The following is a 17691-nucleotide window of genomic DNA, read 5'->3' as shown; positions in this document are numbered from 1 at the left end:
CTAATAGGCATTTGTTGACTCATATAAAGACATCTCTTTAATACCTCTCCATGTCAGACACACTGGACCTTGAATCAATAGATTGGCCTGGAGGTCATTCAGAACAGGATGCCCAGAAGGTGGCAGCATATCTCACAATTTGTTATTTATCTATATTAATACAGGGAGAGCACAATGAGAGTATTCAGACTTTTTTTTTCATGAGCACCCTATTAAAATACTGGAAATACAAACAAAAACAAACAAAACATTAATTAGATATGTCCATTTAAAACATTAAAAACAGGTGCAGTTGTGATTGTAAATGTTTATCTCCAGATTGTTGCATTTTAGTGCTAAGTGTGTTTGTGGCACCAGTGTATAAATTTTTGCGTGTCCTTGAAATGTACTCCATTTTTGACAAGCAAAATATCCAAAAGCTTTTTTTCCCCCATTTCAGTTCTAATGATGTAGATGTAGACAATAATGAGATCTTGTATTAAAAGTTCTCGTATCAAAGTTCAGCAAGCAAGTGAAATATCCAGGTAGTTTATGAAATAGTCTCTTATAAATACATTTTATACAGTGTTGTTCTCTTCTGCCACATATCGATGGCCAACCTACTTTTTCATAGAGTGTGTGATGGGGTTTAAATTCATCACCTGTTATGAAACAAAAGGAGAGTGAAGTAGAATCTAGTACAGAGAGATAGGCTGCTTGAACAATTTCCTTTTCTGTAATTCAATGGGATGAAATATTTGTCTCTATAATAAAAATTTAAAAATAGATTTTCTGAGATATGTATTTTAAAGGACAAGTTTTCATCAAGCCTAACTCCAAGATATTTATAGGTGGTGACTCTTTCAATCAATGTACCAATTAGTGTATGAAGATTTGTAGCTTGCGCATCACTTAAATATACTTTGTATTATTTGTATTCTATGACAATTTAAGTTTTTTTTAGGAAATTTTGGATTTCATTAAAGTCTTGCTGATCAGCAGAGGGAGCACTTGCATACAAAACAGCACCATTTGCATATAAATGTATGTTTCCCTTAATTGGTGCTAATCAAATTAATAAATATAGTAAAAAGTCACAGGCCTAAAATTTAGCCTTGGGGAACTCCATTGTTTAACGTTTAAGAAATGTATTTAAATTGATTTGAATTTATAAGTAAGTGTTGTATTAGTCTAGTAGTATTTTAAAGTAAGTAAAGTAAGTATATCTTTAGTATAGAATTAGTATGCATATGAGTTGAGAAAATAAGCATGTAGTGATAAATTTAGAGGGCTAATTTTATATGATAATATAATAAGATAATTTTCGTTAATATGGTATTATATGTTTACCATTTTTTCCCAAAATTCTCATGATGTCTGTATGACAATATAAATAATTTAAATATCAAGTATATAATTTATTTAATTTAAAAAATGCCAGAAAAATAATCAATAAAAAGATCCAAATTATGGTAATGAAAGTGATATTGTCTGATACTTAATCCTCAACTAATACATTTAAAGACACGTTTTAGCACAAGTGTAGATTGTTATCAGGATACACAGAAATAAATATAAAGAGATTCTTTTTTGTCAACAACACCACCCTTTGTATACTACTTAAATCACCTCTACTGTAATATATTGCCTTTACTTGTACTGTATTCCCCATATAGGCTTATATACTCTACATTGCGAATTTCAAGCAGCAGACCGATATATGACCCGGGGGTTGAAGCGTCTGGTTGTTGATTGTGGACCTATGGGTGCTGTCTGGGTGGTGTGAGATCAAATAGCTACCGGTGCCGGAGGCTTCCATCTCCCATGATCCTCTTGGGCTTCTACTCTGCTGCTGTGTAAACTCTGAAACATATGAAGGTTCCAATATGACTCACACTACAACTTTTCCCAAAAAACAAAACATATACAACCAAATATAACAATATTGGTTATCTCATTATATTGCAGTATTTAAAGAGGATATATTGTGCTTTTGGGGTATTTAGTATTAAAATATAACCCATGTAGATAATTATTTTACTTTTTTTTCATTGTAAATTGCAATATTGATCTAAAATGGCTTAATAATAGAATCAGATAATTGACTTCCTGTTCAAAACTTCTGAACTGATAGTTCAGATAGACTTTATAGTGACATTTCACCATAACGGGCAGAAAATATTGTGTTGTGCCACTTAATGACACTTTTAACCCTACATATATGACCTGCAGTTTGAATTTTTGGAATAATCTTAAGTAGGTACAGAGTGGGCGGGGACAGGAGGTAGGTGAAAACAGACCATTTCTTAGCACTCAAACCTCATATGAAAGACAAAACAGGATTACTCAAACTTGAATGAATCAAAATGCAAATCTGAGTAAACTAATGATGAAAGAACACTATAACAATATGATTAAAAGCTCATAAAAGTTCATTGTTTATCTTGTCTTTCCACAATATGACAGATACATTTAAACATTGTGCTTGTCCTTGCACATTTATTTCAATACCAGCTCTTATGCTACACCTGCTAAGAGTTGTAGGTGAGTATGTTTGCAAGCACCAGCATGCATTCTTCACAGCCCACTGCTTCCCCCTCCAACACATTTCACCTCAACTCATGTCAAACATTTATTCAGGAATCCGCAATTGCATTTCTGTCTGTCTCAAACTCAAGCTATTCATCTCGTATGTATATATTTTTATACAACTTACACAATGACATTTTGTAAGTACATTATGCAATGCACATCTCTTTCACTGCAACTGAACAGCTCTCAATCAGAACAAACTCAAAAAGAGATAAATAAATGTTTTAGGAAGGTAATAACATAGCTTTGGCGCTTAGACCTCGCCAGGGGTGCAGAGTCGGATATGACATAGGATTCTTCCCCCAAGATCTAGACGCTGGTGGTGATCCATATGAACGTACATACATAGATAATACATAGCTACATACTGCATACATTCATGTCGTTAACCCTAAAAAAACATAATGGTATTGTGATTAGATTGATATTCAAGAAGGAAGGAAAAAACCGAACATTTTCTTATAAGTCGCCAAAATAAGCCACAAAAATTCAATCTCTAGCCAGTACAAGTGGTAAAGGAGCGATGATTGCCAGCTATTTGCCATAGAATGACTGTATATTTTAAAGTCTGCAAACTTTTTGTCAGTAAATAGTGAGAGTAGTAGATTTAGTAGTAAATTTGACTTTTTGCAAGAACTACACTTTTCAGTTGCAGAAATTTTTGGAGAATGAGCCTCAAACTGTTCAACTACTATCCAATGTATAAATGTATATTTCTTAATTTAACCAGAATATACACAAGGCCAGCTATGTTTATATGTTATTTATTATTGTGAAAAGAATAGGATAAGGGTGAACCCAATCGTACTTCTGTTCTTAAAGTTGAATGTGTTGTGTTCTATGCTCTCTTTTTGTTTTCCCTTTAATACATTCCCACACAAAAGAGCAAATACAAATAAATGAAAATGAATTGATGCCGCATTTACCCCTGTACTAACGGCTCATACGACACTTTGCTTTGCTTGTTCTTGTAGAGCACCATGATACTAAACATGATATGCTAAATCAGTAATTATTTCAAATGTTGCATTTTTTTAATTAAAACAAATGTCATTGGACCAAACTGAATTTTAAGTACAGCCAGCTATTTTTGTATTTTTCTGTAGCTGTCAGTTGACCAATTTCTACTACAAATGAAAGAACAAAACATTAGACAAATGAGCTAAATAGAAATTTCACAGCAAGAAGGCTTTTGGTTGGATTCCCATTGCTGGAAAACGTCATAAAAGCACTAACCTGAACCATTAGCGATCTGTAAAATTAAACATTTAAACAGTTACAGTTTTCAGTAACAGTTAGATACCCACAAGTTGGTAGTGTTAATCCCAGATCCCACAGATGAATACTGTCATTGTGTCCTTGGGCAAGACACTTAACCCACCTTGCCCCCATTGTCCCCACTGATGAAGAAGCATTTACCCCTGAACTTAATACCTTTACCTTACACAGTGACATTTTGTTTAGCTTGTTCTTGTATGTATTGCATCCCTCTTCTGACAGATACGCCAGTGTTCCAGTGTGCCTACATCACAGGAGGCTAATATAGCTGTTAATCATTACGAGTGACTTAGCATTGACGCGGCCCGCGGCTAGGACTTTAGCCTGCCATAAATCACTGCTGCTGTGTGCTCCGGGAAGACGCTGTGAACAAGCCCCAACTCCCAGCGCACATACTAGCATAGCAATGACTTCAGAACTTCATGTTTTTGTCAAGGGAATAGCGCTTTGTCAAGTATTTTTTTGTGTGTTTTCCATGGTATTGATATTACAGAAATAGTTTGACAGTTAGTAACTTTGTGTTTTATTATGCTACTTACATTTGAGATTTTAAGCATTAGTTATAATTACTTTGAATGTTTCCTTATCAAAACCATACATAGTTGTGTTAAGTATAACCACACCATCTCCTGTGTGATTTGATGGTAATCCTCAAAGCTCCTCTGTGTTTTTAAAGGTTATACTAATGATTTTACTTAAACAAGTTCATCATATTTAAGATTTTGCTAACTTTTTTTGAGGTTAAAATTTTTTACTTCCTGGTTGAAAATCATGACATCACAAGTGAATTCCATAACTGTTGTAGACCAAAACTCCTTTATTTTACAAAGGAATGATTATATAAAGAATACGAATATAATAAAACACCATTATTTTGTTGAAGTATCAGGGAATAGTGTCTCACGTGTAAATTGCGCCTAACACATTCTTCCTAGCATGATATCATCAATATGTTTTAGAACTCTATTTCCTGCAATTTTTGACACATTTTTCAACTTTTCTTCTCAAATTGCTTCTTGCTTGGTGTAAAACTATCATCTATATCAACAGGTAGTATCCCATCAGATGAAGTCAAAATGAAAGAATCATGAAAACCTGTCATACGCACATTAAAGTCCAGACTAAATGAAGTGGACTAAATGAGTGTGGCGTCACCCATAGTCTTCTGCTGCAGCCAAATGAAGCTCATGGAGGCTAGCAGTTACAGGGGCCAATTTGGAGCCGAGTTCCATATTAGAAATTCCGACCACGAGTATCATAGCAACCCAAGAGCCAATCTGGAGCGAGGCTGTTGAAGGTAACGCCCCTTCCCATTTAGCATGGAGCGGGAGCTAGCAGGAGTGACCCCTGGGAAAGAAGGTGACTGATTTGTCTGTTATGTTCATATCTTGTTTTACAAACACAATAGCAAAATAAAAATACCAGAATAATGTTGAGCGGGTCAATACCACAATTTGACGCTGATAGTTTTTCAGTAGAAAGTGAACTGGAGTCAATGGAGCCTGAAGCGTGCCCATGCTCACTTCCTATATGGAACGCAGCGGGTAGCAGGTTAAGTATGTCCCTTTAAATCACATATGTCAAACTCAAGGCCCGGGGGCCAAATGCGGCCCGCCACATCATTTTATGTGGCCCGCGAGAAGGTAAATTAAGGCTTGAGTTAAGTCTATGCTGCTTTAATGTTTGCACTGACAATAAACTAATGAGATTTTCCCAACAAGTGACACTGAGAAATATTTGCAAATAATCATCCCAAATTGTTCAAGAAGAGTAAAATTTTGTGGGCGTGGAAGGCAGTTTCAAGAAAGACTCTAAAGGGGAATACAAGTTTGTGCTTTAAGGAGAAACTCTGTATGTTTTTTGTGTTATGAGGCGGGGTCGGTACAATCTACGTCGACATTTTGACACCAAACACGGAGCTAAGTATGAAAAAGTTAGTCTGCAAGAAAAACAACAAATTGTCCAATAATTAAAAAGCTAAAAAAGGCTGTTTTTGAAGCAGTGCTGAAGAAAAATGTCACTTTATCAGGAAATTCACATACACAGATATGTAATATTTGCAACTTGAATAAGTAATAAATACAGAAACAGTTATTTAACAAGTTTAAAATTTGTTACATTTATTTTACATGACATTTGTTTACATTTAGTGACATTTATCTGGCCACAGTCACATCTGGCCCTTGATGGCGGCCATTTTGGTGAAAATGAGTTTGACACCTCTGCTTTAAATATACATTCTGTGGATGAATACTGGTATAAGAATGGCCTTCACTACACCTATTAATGCAAAGCAACTATTGTTTTAGCCTGATTCAAACTGCTTTCCTCTGCAGTGTCCTTGCACCTTCTGCTGACAGTTTGTAAATGCAAATTTGATACCCGAGGTGCTTTGACTTGTAGCCTGCATTATAAGTTATAAAACATGAAATTCCAATACTAGCAATGTGCACCCAAATGATGCATTATAGTAGACATTTTAACAGAAGGTTTGAGAGTGTTTTGGATCATAATTGGATTTTAGTTACACAGATAAACAACCAAGAAAATGTAAAACGAAACTAAAGTAAATAAAACACGATTAGAGTCCAAGAATTCTGGAAATGTTTAATAAGGTTGAATTATCCAAGTTAGTTCCAAACTTAATTTTGACACCACGTTAGCACAAAGCAGTATTTTTAAGACACAGTTCCTTATGTCAGCTGCTGTACTTTATCAGACTCTTATAATACAGTAGTTTTTTGTGGGTTTGCAATAATCTCATTGTCCCTCTAAATCATAACTCTACAAATCTTCTTAGCGTCACCAGCTACTTTGATTTTTGCCAAGATCCACCTTCCTCCCCCAGCCAATCAGAGCCCACGCACAGTCAGACCACCAGTACAAATCTGCTACAGTAACAATAGTAGGGAGGAAGTTTACTTTCCTGGTAAGACACAGACGTTGAATTCCCAGACCCTTTATGCTTTGTCATCAGAAGGTTTAAAATTCCAAAAAGGAGGATTAGATCTAAATGGAAACGTTTTTAAGTCTACCACAAAAAATAAGCTATAATTTGAATTTTGTCGGGTTAGTTAGCTTCGGAGGGGGGAAAAAAACACCAGAAAAATGACTATTTCTAGTCTGAAAAGTATAATTTATATTGAAATTTCAAATGTCTCTTGGCTGGCCTGGGAATGCCTTGGGGTTCCAGCGGAGGAGCTGGAGGAGGTGTTTGGGGTGAGGGAAGTCTGGGAGTCCCCGCTTAGACTGTTGCCTCCACGATCTGGCACTGGATAAGTGGAAGAAAATGGATAAAATTTCAAATGTATTTGTTTAGAAACTTTTAAATGGTCTACAGCATTTATATATTTAGAGTTACTGATTTTGTGTTACAGTTTAAAAGGTAAGAAGGCATAATACATGTTTCCCATACTTGAAAAGGCATTTAAGACATTTACATTTAAAGAAAAGCAACCCCTTATTTACAATATTTCAGCTTGTCATCACTTGCAAAGAAAGATACACAATACAAAGTACGATCATAGACTGTATAAAGAAATGGACTAAGTGAGTGTGACGTCACTTATACCGTTCAGCTCTTGTTAAATGAAGCTTATCGAGGCTCGCAGTTATAGGGGCGAACTTGGAGCCGAGTTCCATATTGGGAATCCTGACTGTGAATATCATAGCAACCAAAGCGCTAATCTGGAGCGAGACTGTTGAAGGTGATGCTCCTTCCCACTGCACCGCTGGTTTAGCGAGGAGCGGCCACTTAGCTATTAATCAAACCTACTGCTAACGCTAGCGGAAGCAACCTCGGGGAAAGAAGCCGACTGATTTGTCTGTTATTAATGTTCATATCTTGATTTACTGACGTCATAGCGAAATGAAAATACCAGGATCATGCAGAACTGGTTAATACAAACATTTTAAGAGCAAAATGATGAGGCTCACTGCAGCGGTTACAGTGAGAAGGGTGACAATTTTTTAATGTAAAGTGAATTAGAGCCAGAGTCCATGGAGCTGAAAGTGCACCCATCAGCACTTCCTATTTGGAATGTGGAGACTAGCATGTTAGCTATGTCCATTTATATATACAGTTTATGAGAATGATACACCATATAATTTTGTACATTAGTGACTCTTTATAAACATTTGATGAATCAGATGTTTGCATCAGTCTTACATTACCTTGTTTGCAGCTGCACACACATTGAGAAGCCCTGTAGCTTTTAGCGTCTATTATTGAACACATCTAATTCTGTAGGCGAGTAATGGCCGCCCTGTGCAGTTAATAGTGATTGTTACATAAGACTAGATTAAAGCAAATGAATAGAACAAAGTAGTGCAATTTGAAAACATTACCAACAATAAAGTCTTTGATGGAGCGGGTAATGTTATTTCCAGTGAAACATCTTTGAAAAGACTACTTTAAGACTGCTTTAATTACAGGCCATTCCAGGATTGAGCAGGTGTTGGAGTCGGACATCAGATGCAAACTTCCTGTGTAAGATCGGGCAGCAGCTGGTATGTTTTCCTCCTTCCTTAAAATACTTCTTATATAGTATTCTGTGTAGCATTCCAACCCTACCCTTTAATTTGCTTTGTGTTGCAGCCACAAAGTGTTGACAATTCATTTCTGCCAAAATAGGGAATACCAACTGCTACACTGAGACTCAATGTAACATAAGGTAAGTTATTTTTTATATATATAATAACTCAAACTAGGGCCGTCGATATCAGTAGGTCCCAGGGCCCCTCACATATCTTTTATATTGTCATAAAAAAGTAAAACTGCTCCACCAGTCCTAACCCGAGATATTTGTAATCGGCCTATTCAATATAATGCAATACATACACATGGCTGTTGAAATGAAGTTAGTGTTGAAACAGCAACAAAGGTTTGAAAGTTTGATTTTTGGCTGCTGATAGGACTTTCTCCAGTCGTATAATGTAACAAAGTAAAAGTATTAAAGTACTATACTTAAGTACAAATTTTGTATCTGTACTTTACTTAAATAAAAAATTTCCTTTTACTTTACTACATTTGACAGCATACCTGTATTTTCTACTCCACTATATTTTGAACAGAACTGAAAAGTAAAAGGATTTTGAGACCTGCTGAAAAGTCTGCGGGGTTTATTTTTAAGACGTTCGCAGTACAAAAAAAAAATATATATAAATAAATAAAAACAGCTAGAAACATGATTGATTCAATGTTTTCTGCTGAACAAAATTCAGTATGAATCTTTATCAAAATCACTACATTTGAAGCCTTATAAGACTTCAAACTCTGTGCAAAATACTTTTACTTTTCACTCTTTAAATATATTTTGAAATGGGTGTTTTAATATTTTTATTTAAGTAGATTTTTCTTTTATGTGATACTCTTACTTTTTTGAGTATTTTTCGTCCTGGTGTGTGTACTTTTACTTAAGTAACAAAAGTGCTTCTTCCACCATTGTCCTTCTCTCTGTAGGCCCCTGTTAATTTATATGAAGTACTACTATAGTACACAATTCTACTAGTTTCTGGGCTGAGCAAACAATAAAACAACTCAATATGATTGTTTTGGTATGATGTGGTGCACCAAAACATACAGAAATGTTATGACTGTATGTAAGGTCTGATTTTCTTGATGTTGGCTCGGTTCTAATGAAGATCATGGATTATGTAGTACCATCTGCTTTTATAATACTTTTTTCACAACAACACAAGGCCCTGAAGCTTACATAATATTGCATTGCCAATACAGCCCTATATGTGTCTATCGGCTTTTCTTGATCTGACCTATTTGAACTGGGTTTGTAACATTAATCTCTTATCAAAAGAAATGTGCTCCATTACATTCTGGTGGTATTTATGGGCCCCAAGGATTTGCTATGAACATTATCCAAACAAAAGCAGAATATAAAGCCACAGTGCGTTTTTTCCCCTGTTTACTGCCCATGTCTAATCTGGCATTATAATGATGAAAAAATTACTCTTGGGGTTTGTTGGGGGGGGGGGGGGGGGGGGGACTACATTTCCATGGAAACAAGCAGGAGGTAAGAGTAAGTTTTGTGCAAGCTCGCTCACAGTAAGAGCCATAGACTGAATAAAGAAGTGGACTAAGGAAGTTTGACGTCACCAATAGTGTTCAGCTCCAGTAAAATGAAGCTCACTTAGGCTAAAAGTTACAGGGGCGAATTTGGAGCCAAGTTCCATATTAGGAATTCTGACCGAGAGTACTATAGCAACCAAAGAGCCAATCCAAGAGCAGCAAGTTGTAGAAGGTAACGCGCCTTCCTACCCACACCCCTGGTTTAGCAGGTAGCGGGCGTTTAGTGGCACTGTCAATCAAACCTTTTGCTTATGCTAGCGGGAGCACCGTCATAGAAAGAAAACGCCCAATTTATCTCTTATTAATGTTCATATCTTGATTTATGGAGACAATGGGGAAATAATACTAGGATCATGTAGAGCGGGTTAATACGGACATTTTAAGACCATTCTGAGACCATTTTCAATAGAAAAGTGGACCCAGAGTCGACGCAGCCATAAGCGTGCCCATGCTCACTTCCTATTTGGAATGTGTCAGCTAGCAGGTTAGCTATGTCCATTTACATATACAGTCTATGGTAAAAGCACATATTTTTCTATTTTATTTATCGCCATAAAAACATCCAAAATAGAAAAAAACATGCATACATTTTTGGGCTAAAAGGTTACATAGTGGGGCTTTAATAATGTGATCACACAGATATTTCTCCTTATTCCCTAGTATTCGATCGAGCGTCCAGTTATAGCATTAAACTAGCAGATGATTTACTATGACCATGCCTTTGTTCCCGAGATACCATGTTCAGTTCTCACCGTACTGCCTACTTTTATATGGCACATAATAACCTATGGAAGGACCATACAGTTTGTGCATTAGCTCTGTTTTCCACTTGTGTACATGACAAGATAGCACGTTCAAGGACACTTTTTTCAACTTTTCTGCCAACCTTTAGGCTCGTTAAAGTTAAAAGCTCTTGCAGGCATAAATAATTGGTGGGCTTGGCAGTTCTGTGCAGCAGCGTACATACTAGTGTGTTGAAGTTTTTTTTTTTTCGCCGGAGGATACTTTACAGATATGGTACATACAGAGAACATGAGAGTCCAATGGTCATGTGTTCAAATGAAAAGTGATAGATGTGTCTCTGAAAGATAAGCGGCCTCTTCGCACGTGTGTACAGAATGTGGTGCTGATAACTTTGGGGCATGAAAAAGTAATGTAATAAAAAAAAAAAGAAAAAAGAAAAGCAACAACTAAAAAGCAAGGATCATATATGTTGTGTTTTTATTGCTCAAGAATGCACTGAAAAACAGGCTTTCTTGCCATAGAACTTACCCGTACGCCGGTCTGGTGCAGTCACTTTCTTACATAAAGGAAAATAAAAAGTTACATAGTACACCTTTAATTGTAAAAGTTTTAAAGGTGTTAAACTTTTGGCATTAAATATAACTATATTGCATTTCTCCAATTAAAGGTGTTTTAATTGTAAAAAATATCTTTGAAACATGCATTCTCACCATGAGTGGTGTCGACTCTCCACAGATCTGACCTTTAACTTGGCATGGAGACAACCATTCCATGCCCTCTGACAGAAATGTTACAAAGCATGCCTTTATTTTTCAGAAAATACTTTAAAAGGTCATATATTACGCAAAACCTCCCTCTTATGAGCTCTAAGCCATGTTATAATGTTGTTACCTCCTCAAAAACATACATGGAGTTGTGTTTTGTTTCATTCACACATGTTTGAGTAATTCTTTATTATTAGTCTGTCTACATCTACAAAGCTCAAAATACTTTATAATATTATGAAGCGGTAGTTTTCAAGTTGACAGCTACCTTTTACCTTTTGTTTAATAGAGATTGGCAATTCCTGGACTGAAATTACTCTAGTAAAGGTGTACAGAATACAAAAACACAATGGAGCACTTCCTGTATTACCACATGACATCACAAGGTGGATCAGAGTGTTTTCTGTTTGCGAGAAGAACTCACCCTAAAAAATGCAGGGTTTGTGTGTTAAACATGTGTGAACAAATCAAAACACAACTCCAGGTATTTTTGTGCTGAGGAAACAACATTACAACATAGATCTGAAAATCACGTAATATGGGCCCTTTAACTTGAGAAGTTTTACCCTTGAGTAGACAGTACTGAAACTGTAGTAAAAGTATTATGTTTGACTAATTGAATACACAACAAATAGTAAAAAACATTAATTACCTCAGTTTTATTGTTAGGACAAAATAATGTGGTATTATATAGAAAAATGTTGTTCAGAGTTCTATCCATGTACATATGAATCTGCAGACTTCTTCTCAAATGGATGCATATTATAGCTCCCTAACTAGCATCCATAAACGTTTAGCTTTGAATTCACAAGTGGAGCAGAGCATGTGATTGTTTTATGAGAAGAATGCTGCTCTTTGGGGCTGTCAGTGCCAAAGTATGCACTTAGAAAACCCGAGTGCCTCCAGTCAAATTACTATGTCAATACCAAACATGCTCCAACCACTGATCTGCTTAAACGCCCTCTGTGATCTGCATCTCACACAGCTGGGCTCTGGGTGGATGGAGAGTACTCTTTATTTAATATCACAACAAGAAAAATAAGGTTGCATTGGTATTCGAGAGCTGTTTTTGGGGTTTTGATCCAGTCTTGCCTCGGTTTGTGAAAAGTGGACCCAAAGATGCAAGTTGGCATAGTGCAAAAATAGGGTGCGTTCAGACTTGTACATTGACTGCCTGTACGTAGACAAAAACTGGGACTAACCCGGAATTAAATGCGGAACAAATACTGGACTAAACCAGGACTAGAACAGGACCAAACCAAGTCTGTATCACTAAATAAACTCACTAAAATGGGCTCAATTTAAGACCAAATAACCAGTGTGAATTCTGATGTAGACTTGGTTTAGTCCTGTTTTAGTCCTGTTTTAGTCCTGTTTTAGTCCTGGTTTAGTCCTGGTTTAGTCCTGGTTAAGTCCTGGTTTAGTCCTGGTTTAGTCCTGGTTAAGTCCTGGTTTAGTCCTGGTTTAGTCCTGGTTAAGTCCTGGTTTAGTCCTGGTTTAGTCCTGGTCTAGTTTGAATGCACCTTTACATATATTTCTATGAATATAATGTTATAATGTTATTCCTTTATCAAACACATGCCTCAAGAGGTTTTAGATGTCATCCATGCATGTTTGAGTATTTTAGTGATCTCTCCTGGGCCCTATTTGAAGCCTCCTTATGGTTACTTGTAAGATTCTGTACAATTCTCAGCCCACAAGCCAACGTCATCAATGCTCCCACACGGCAATTCTCCATAAATATAAAAAAAAGCACTATATAAAACTGTACACAGCAACTTCACAAACCTGATGCAACGTGCAGTAGTTTCACTAGCAGGATGCACGCTGATTGTGTTGTGATAGTGCTCTGAAGGGTGAGTGACTTAACATGGGGAGCATAGGGAGTGTCCAAAAACGAAAGTAAAACTTACAAAACATGTTAACACGTTTTCGGCAAATATAGCATTTTCAAAACAATAAAATGTAACACCGTGATCTAAATACATTATGTGTTAGCAGTTAATACCCTGTAGAAGTAAATAAAAACAACACACTCGAGTTAAATTTAAAATAAACATTTATTTTAAAATTGTATAAAATATTACAAAAAATATTAAGATTTTGTTCAACTTAATAGCAGATTTGTTACATTAGTTTAGTGTTGGTGAAAGTGTTAGATTGGATAGCCTTTGCTTATACAGAGCCTACATTGTGTAAATTATACAAACATTAATCTTCAGGTGTTACAAAATATTACAATCTCAGACAAAAATGCATTGGGAGCCTCTGCAGGATATTACAATAAATACTGAATCACAAGAGTATCATAAAAATAACAATGGTAGAAGATCTGTTTATTGTTGCATTACTAGATATAAAAAGTCCTGTGTTAAAGGTCCACTATGCAACCTTTCTAGTAGAGTCCGCCACTTACTTGTCATCATGTCGTTATAGCTTTGCCTCAAATGTTCCACAAAGTCTTTCTCCATGGAGACAAGCAAATGACAACAGTTATATGTCAGCTCTGTGGAGAGGCAAGGCTGCTCACACCTGTGTAACTGAACACCCCAGGCAAGCAATAACCTCTTTACAGAGACAAGCATGTGATGGACCCCCCTCCGAAAAAGTTCCATGGTGCATCTTTAAAAATCTTTACCCAGATTGCAGATTTTTAAAATTACTTTAGACAAACATCACTTTCCCGTAGTCCACATCCGTCAACAGTCTTGGTCCTTTACCAGAGTGAAAAAGAAAGTGCAGAAAGTTGACCAGGCGTCTTTGCAGTATTCTTGTGCTAGCTTCTTGTTAGCCGGCTGACAGGATTTGACAGCTGGGGGTGACGGCTTGGGACTGCTATGTGGGCTAGCTTTCCTGTCTGCCTTTCCCAACCTGAAATGTGCATCTCTCGGAGCCCTTCTACACATCCCTGCCTTTATCAACGCATTGCCATCCTGACACAAATCCCTCTGTTTCTTTAGACTCCGCGCAATTTGCCTCCAGTAGAGTTTGGGATTGCTAGCAAACTGCGGGCACAAATTTGGTCGGGCTATGTAATCACAGCTAATTCTCTTCCCCGCTTTCTTGCAGGTTATGCCCATAGTAAAAACTTCATCCCCCGTAGCGGCCCAAGTGCACTCGGCTTTGTCCTTCGTCACAGTCTTTCCCTTTATAGGCTGCGGGGACCTGGCTTGCCGGGGTGTCCTTGGGGTCCTGCGGGTGTTGGCGAGGAGCTGGTGGGAGACGCAGGCCAGGATCAGCAGGATGGTGGCGTTGGTAAGTAAAGCCATGGAATCTGGACTAAAACCTGCAAGCGGATAAGGAGGGATTTAAGTTGGTGACCCCAGTACACCTTTATTCATTCATTTAATTCCTGGACAGCTATAGGACCAACGAAGAAAGCTGCATTCTGGTAAATTTCTAGGCTTAGGGTCAAAAGGTTGAACTTTGAGCAGACTTTCTTAAACTCCTAAAAGCATATTTTCATAGATAAGGATGTTAATTATACATACAACAATTGTTTGTCCAATAATAAATTCTCAAAAAAAAAATCAAAGCAACATTTTAAGGACTTTTCCCTATTTAAAACACTGAATATTTGGTTTTGAAACTGTTAATTGCTATGACAACAGTCCTAAACCCATGGATAGCATTGTTTATTGCATTCTGAAATGTTATAGCCCAGTGGTCCTCAAACTTTTCTTAACAAATACCACCTAAGAAAACATTTGGCTTTCCGAGTCCCATCAGATCTACACCAAGTATGTAATACCCAAAAGTCTCTGACAGTTGAAAAAAATTCATAACTCTTTTGTTTCTAAATATATTTCTTTTATTTTTTCAGAGCATTTAGAACTACCCTTCCAACATTAATATGAGCAAATATAGCACCGGAGAACAAACTCTCATTGTACAGTGGTACTTTGAGTCAGATGGGTCAAATTAAGAAACCCAGTGGTGTTACCATCGACATTTTGATACAATAGATGCCCTAAGCGTAAATGCCATTAAAGGAATAATAAGTTGTTTTCAAAGACAGGGTGCAGTATGTGATCTCCTGAGACCTGAGTAGTCCAGATTTCTTCCTGTGGATCTTAAAGAAAAGTTGTTTGTGAATAAACCTCAGACAGTAAATGACTTAAAATGTAATATCGAGGATCAAATAAGAGCCATAAGCCCAGAAATGCTTTAGGATGTTGGATAGTGCTATTCAATGTGAAACCGAAAATGGTAGACACTTAAAAAACATAATTTTTAAAAAATTTAGTCATTTTTACTTCCCCTAGTTTAAATAGTGATAAGTTCAAGTGTAAGTTAACAATTATAACCGTATATATTGCCAAAAATCTCGGAAGGTTCCATTTATCTACTGCTAAAATTTGGTGAGTATAACTTAAGAATTATAGGAGCTATTGAAGATTTAAAAGTGTCAGTGACTTTTAGGCCACCCTGTAGCACTATTCCAGGTCAAACATTGCACTACATCATTTCTGCACTAGTTCTAACCAATAAATTATCAGTTAGATGCAGCTGACAAAAAAGACAAATATTAGAACAGTTTGCATAAGTATAATTAGCTTTATATTCTAAACATATTTCTACCTTATACATGCTTTACAATAAGGTGAAGGTTATGATATCTCAAATGATATCTCCCTTATGAACTGCAATGAGTTACACCCACACAAATGAAGAACAGAGAAAATAACCACGGGCTGTTTACATACGTGTCTAAAATAGCTTCATTAGAGACCACTGGCCCAAAACAAAACTAAACCAAACAAAACAAAGCAGAATAATAAATATATATTTGTTACTTTCCTTATTCACTTTATATTTTTATAGCACCAAATAAGAACACCTGAACTTTGCATAGTTGCATATATGCCGATGTTCACTTCACTTCTACTCCACAGGCAGCAGTACTAATTGCTAACCAATCAGTCATAGCTCACATGTTTAATTTAACCCACTCATGAAATCCTGGATTTTATGGGCCCATATGGGATTACCATGGAGATTACACTAACAATGCAAACACAGCATGAATTCTATGTAATATCCAAGAATCCATGGCTTGAAAACATTATGTATGTCGTCTTAGTTTGATGTATATATGCAATTTAAAGCAGTGCTCACAAGTGACTGGCCGAATCGCCATTAACATACATTATGAATTAGGTCTTGCAGTATTAGCCTTCCAGATTAAACACCCCAATGCAAATGAATAAGTGGAAGAAATGAATCACAACTTGCTGTACTTGCATAATTTAAACTTTGCCAGCGACCTTGCACATTTTAAGTAATAAAATTTGCATGTAATCAAGTCTTATCTTAGAATTACCATGTAAGTACTCACCTTTTCTTAGTAGAGGCACGGGGGTAATCTTAAGTGACAGACTGCACTGATTTCTTGAAGAATTCCCACTTGTATGCAGTAAATTGACTTTTAAAGATTTTTTTTTTTGGTCATAAAGAGATGCAAATGACTGTGAGCCTTCTAGGACTTTCCCCGGACCATCTGGATGTACAGTGTGCCAATGATGAAGTGGCTAGAAAGGGGGAAAAATGTTGGGGAAAAAAACTCAAGTCAAGGCAGGACAAAATCACTGTAGTTTGGTGTAAGTGTCTGGGAGTGTTGTACTAGTGGCACCTGCAGGCTTATTTGGGTACTACAACATCTGGACTGACTTGTACAGAAATAGTTCACTGGAAGGAAGTAGTTTGTGACGAGAAATTACACTTTTTGATGTGCTCATGACTGCACTATCTATAATTTATGAATTGCATTTATTCTGCAGATCTCACAATCGTGGACATAGGAAAAATACAATACTGTAGTAGTAGTCGGAGTAGTGGTTGTGGTAATGGTGGTAGTAGTAGTAGTTGTAGTAGCAGAGATAGTTATAGCAGTAGCAGTAGCAGTGGTGGTAGTATGCTATACTAGTCGTAGTAGTAGTAGTAGTAGTAGTAGTAGTAGTAGTAGTAGTAGTAGTAGTGGTAATACGTAGTGGCAGTGGTAGTTGTAGTGGTAGTAGTAGAAATAGTAGTAGTAGTGGTGGTGGTAATAGTAGTAGTAGCAGTAGTACTAATAGTAGTAGTGTTGGTAGTAGTAATAGTAGTAGTAGTAGTAGTATTAGAAGTAGTGCTAGTAATAGTTGTGGTAGGGGTGTGCAATAGTAGTCGTAATAGTACTAGTAGTAAGTAGTACTAGTAGGGGCAGTGGTAACTGTAGTGGTTGTAGTAGTAGTGGTGGTGATAGTAGTAGTA

The 17691-nt window shown here is 36.6% G+C and overlaps 1 protein-coding gene across 1 annotated transcript; it reads right to left on the bottom strand.

Annotated features, from left to right (window-relative positions):
* Positions 1-14129: 14129 nt before the first annotated feature.
* Positions 14130-16846, bottom strand: fgfbp1a (fibroblast growth factor binding protein 1a). Its single transcript, XM_033973557.2, has 2 exons — positions 16781-16846; positions 14130-14728 (listed from the first exon to the last, which is right to left on the bottom strand). The coding sequence occupies exon 2, from the start codon at positions 14709-14711 to the stop codon at positions 14142-14144; it is 570 nt and encodes a 189-aa protein (XP_033829448.1). The 5' UTR covers positions 14712-14728; positions 16781-16846; the 3' UTR covers positions 14130-14141.
* Positions 16847-17691: the final 845 nt, after the last annotated feature.

The sequence above is a fragment of the Periophthalmus magnuspinnatus genome, chromosome 10, assembly GCF_009829125.3.
Source record: "Periophthalmus magnuspinnatus isolate fPerMag1 chromosome 10, fPerMag1.2.pri, whole genome shotgun sequence".
Taxonomy (NCBI): domain Eukaryota; kingdom Metazoa; phylum Chordata; class Actinopteri; order Gobiiformes; family Gobiidae; genus Periophthalmus; species Periophthalmus magnuspinnatus.
Note: the sequence above shows the minus strand (reverse complement) of the source record. Positions and strands in the feature narration are given on the sequence as shown.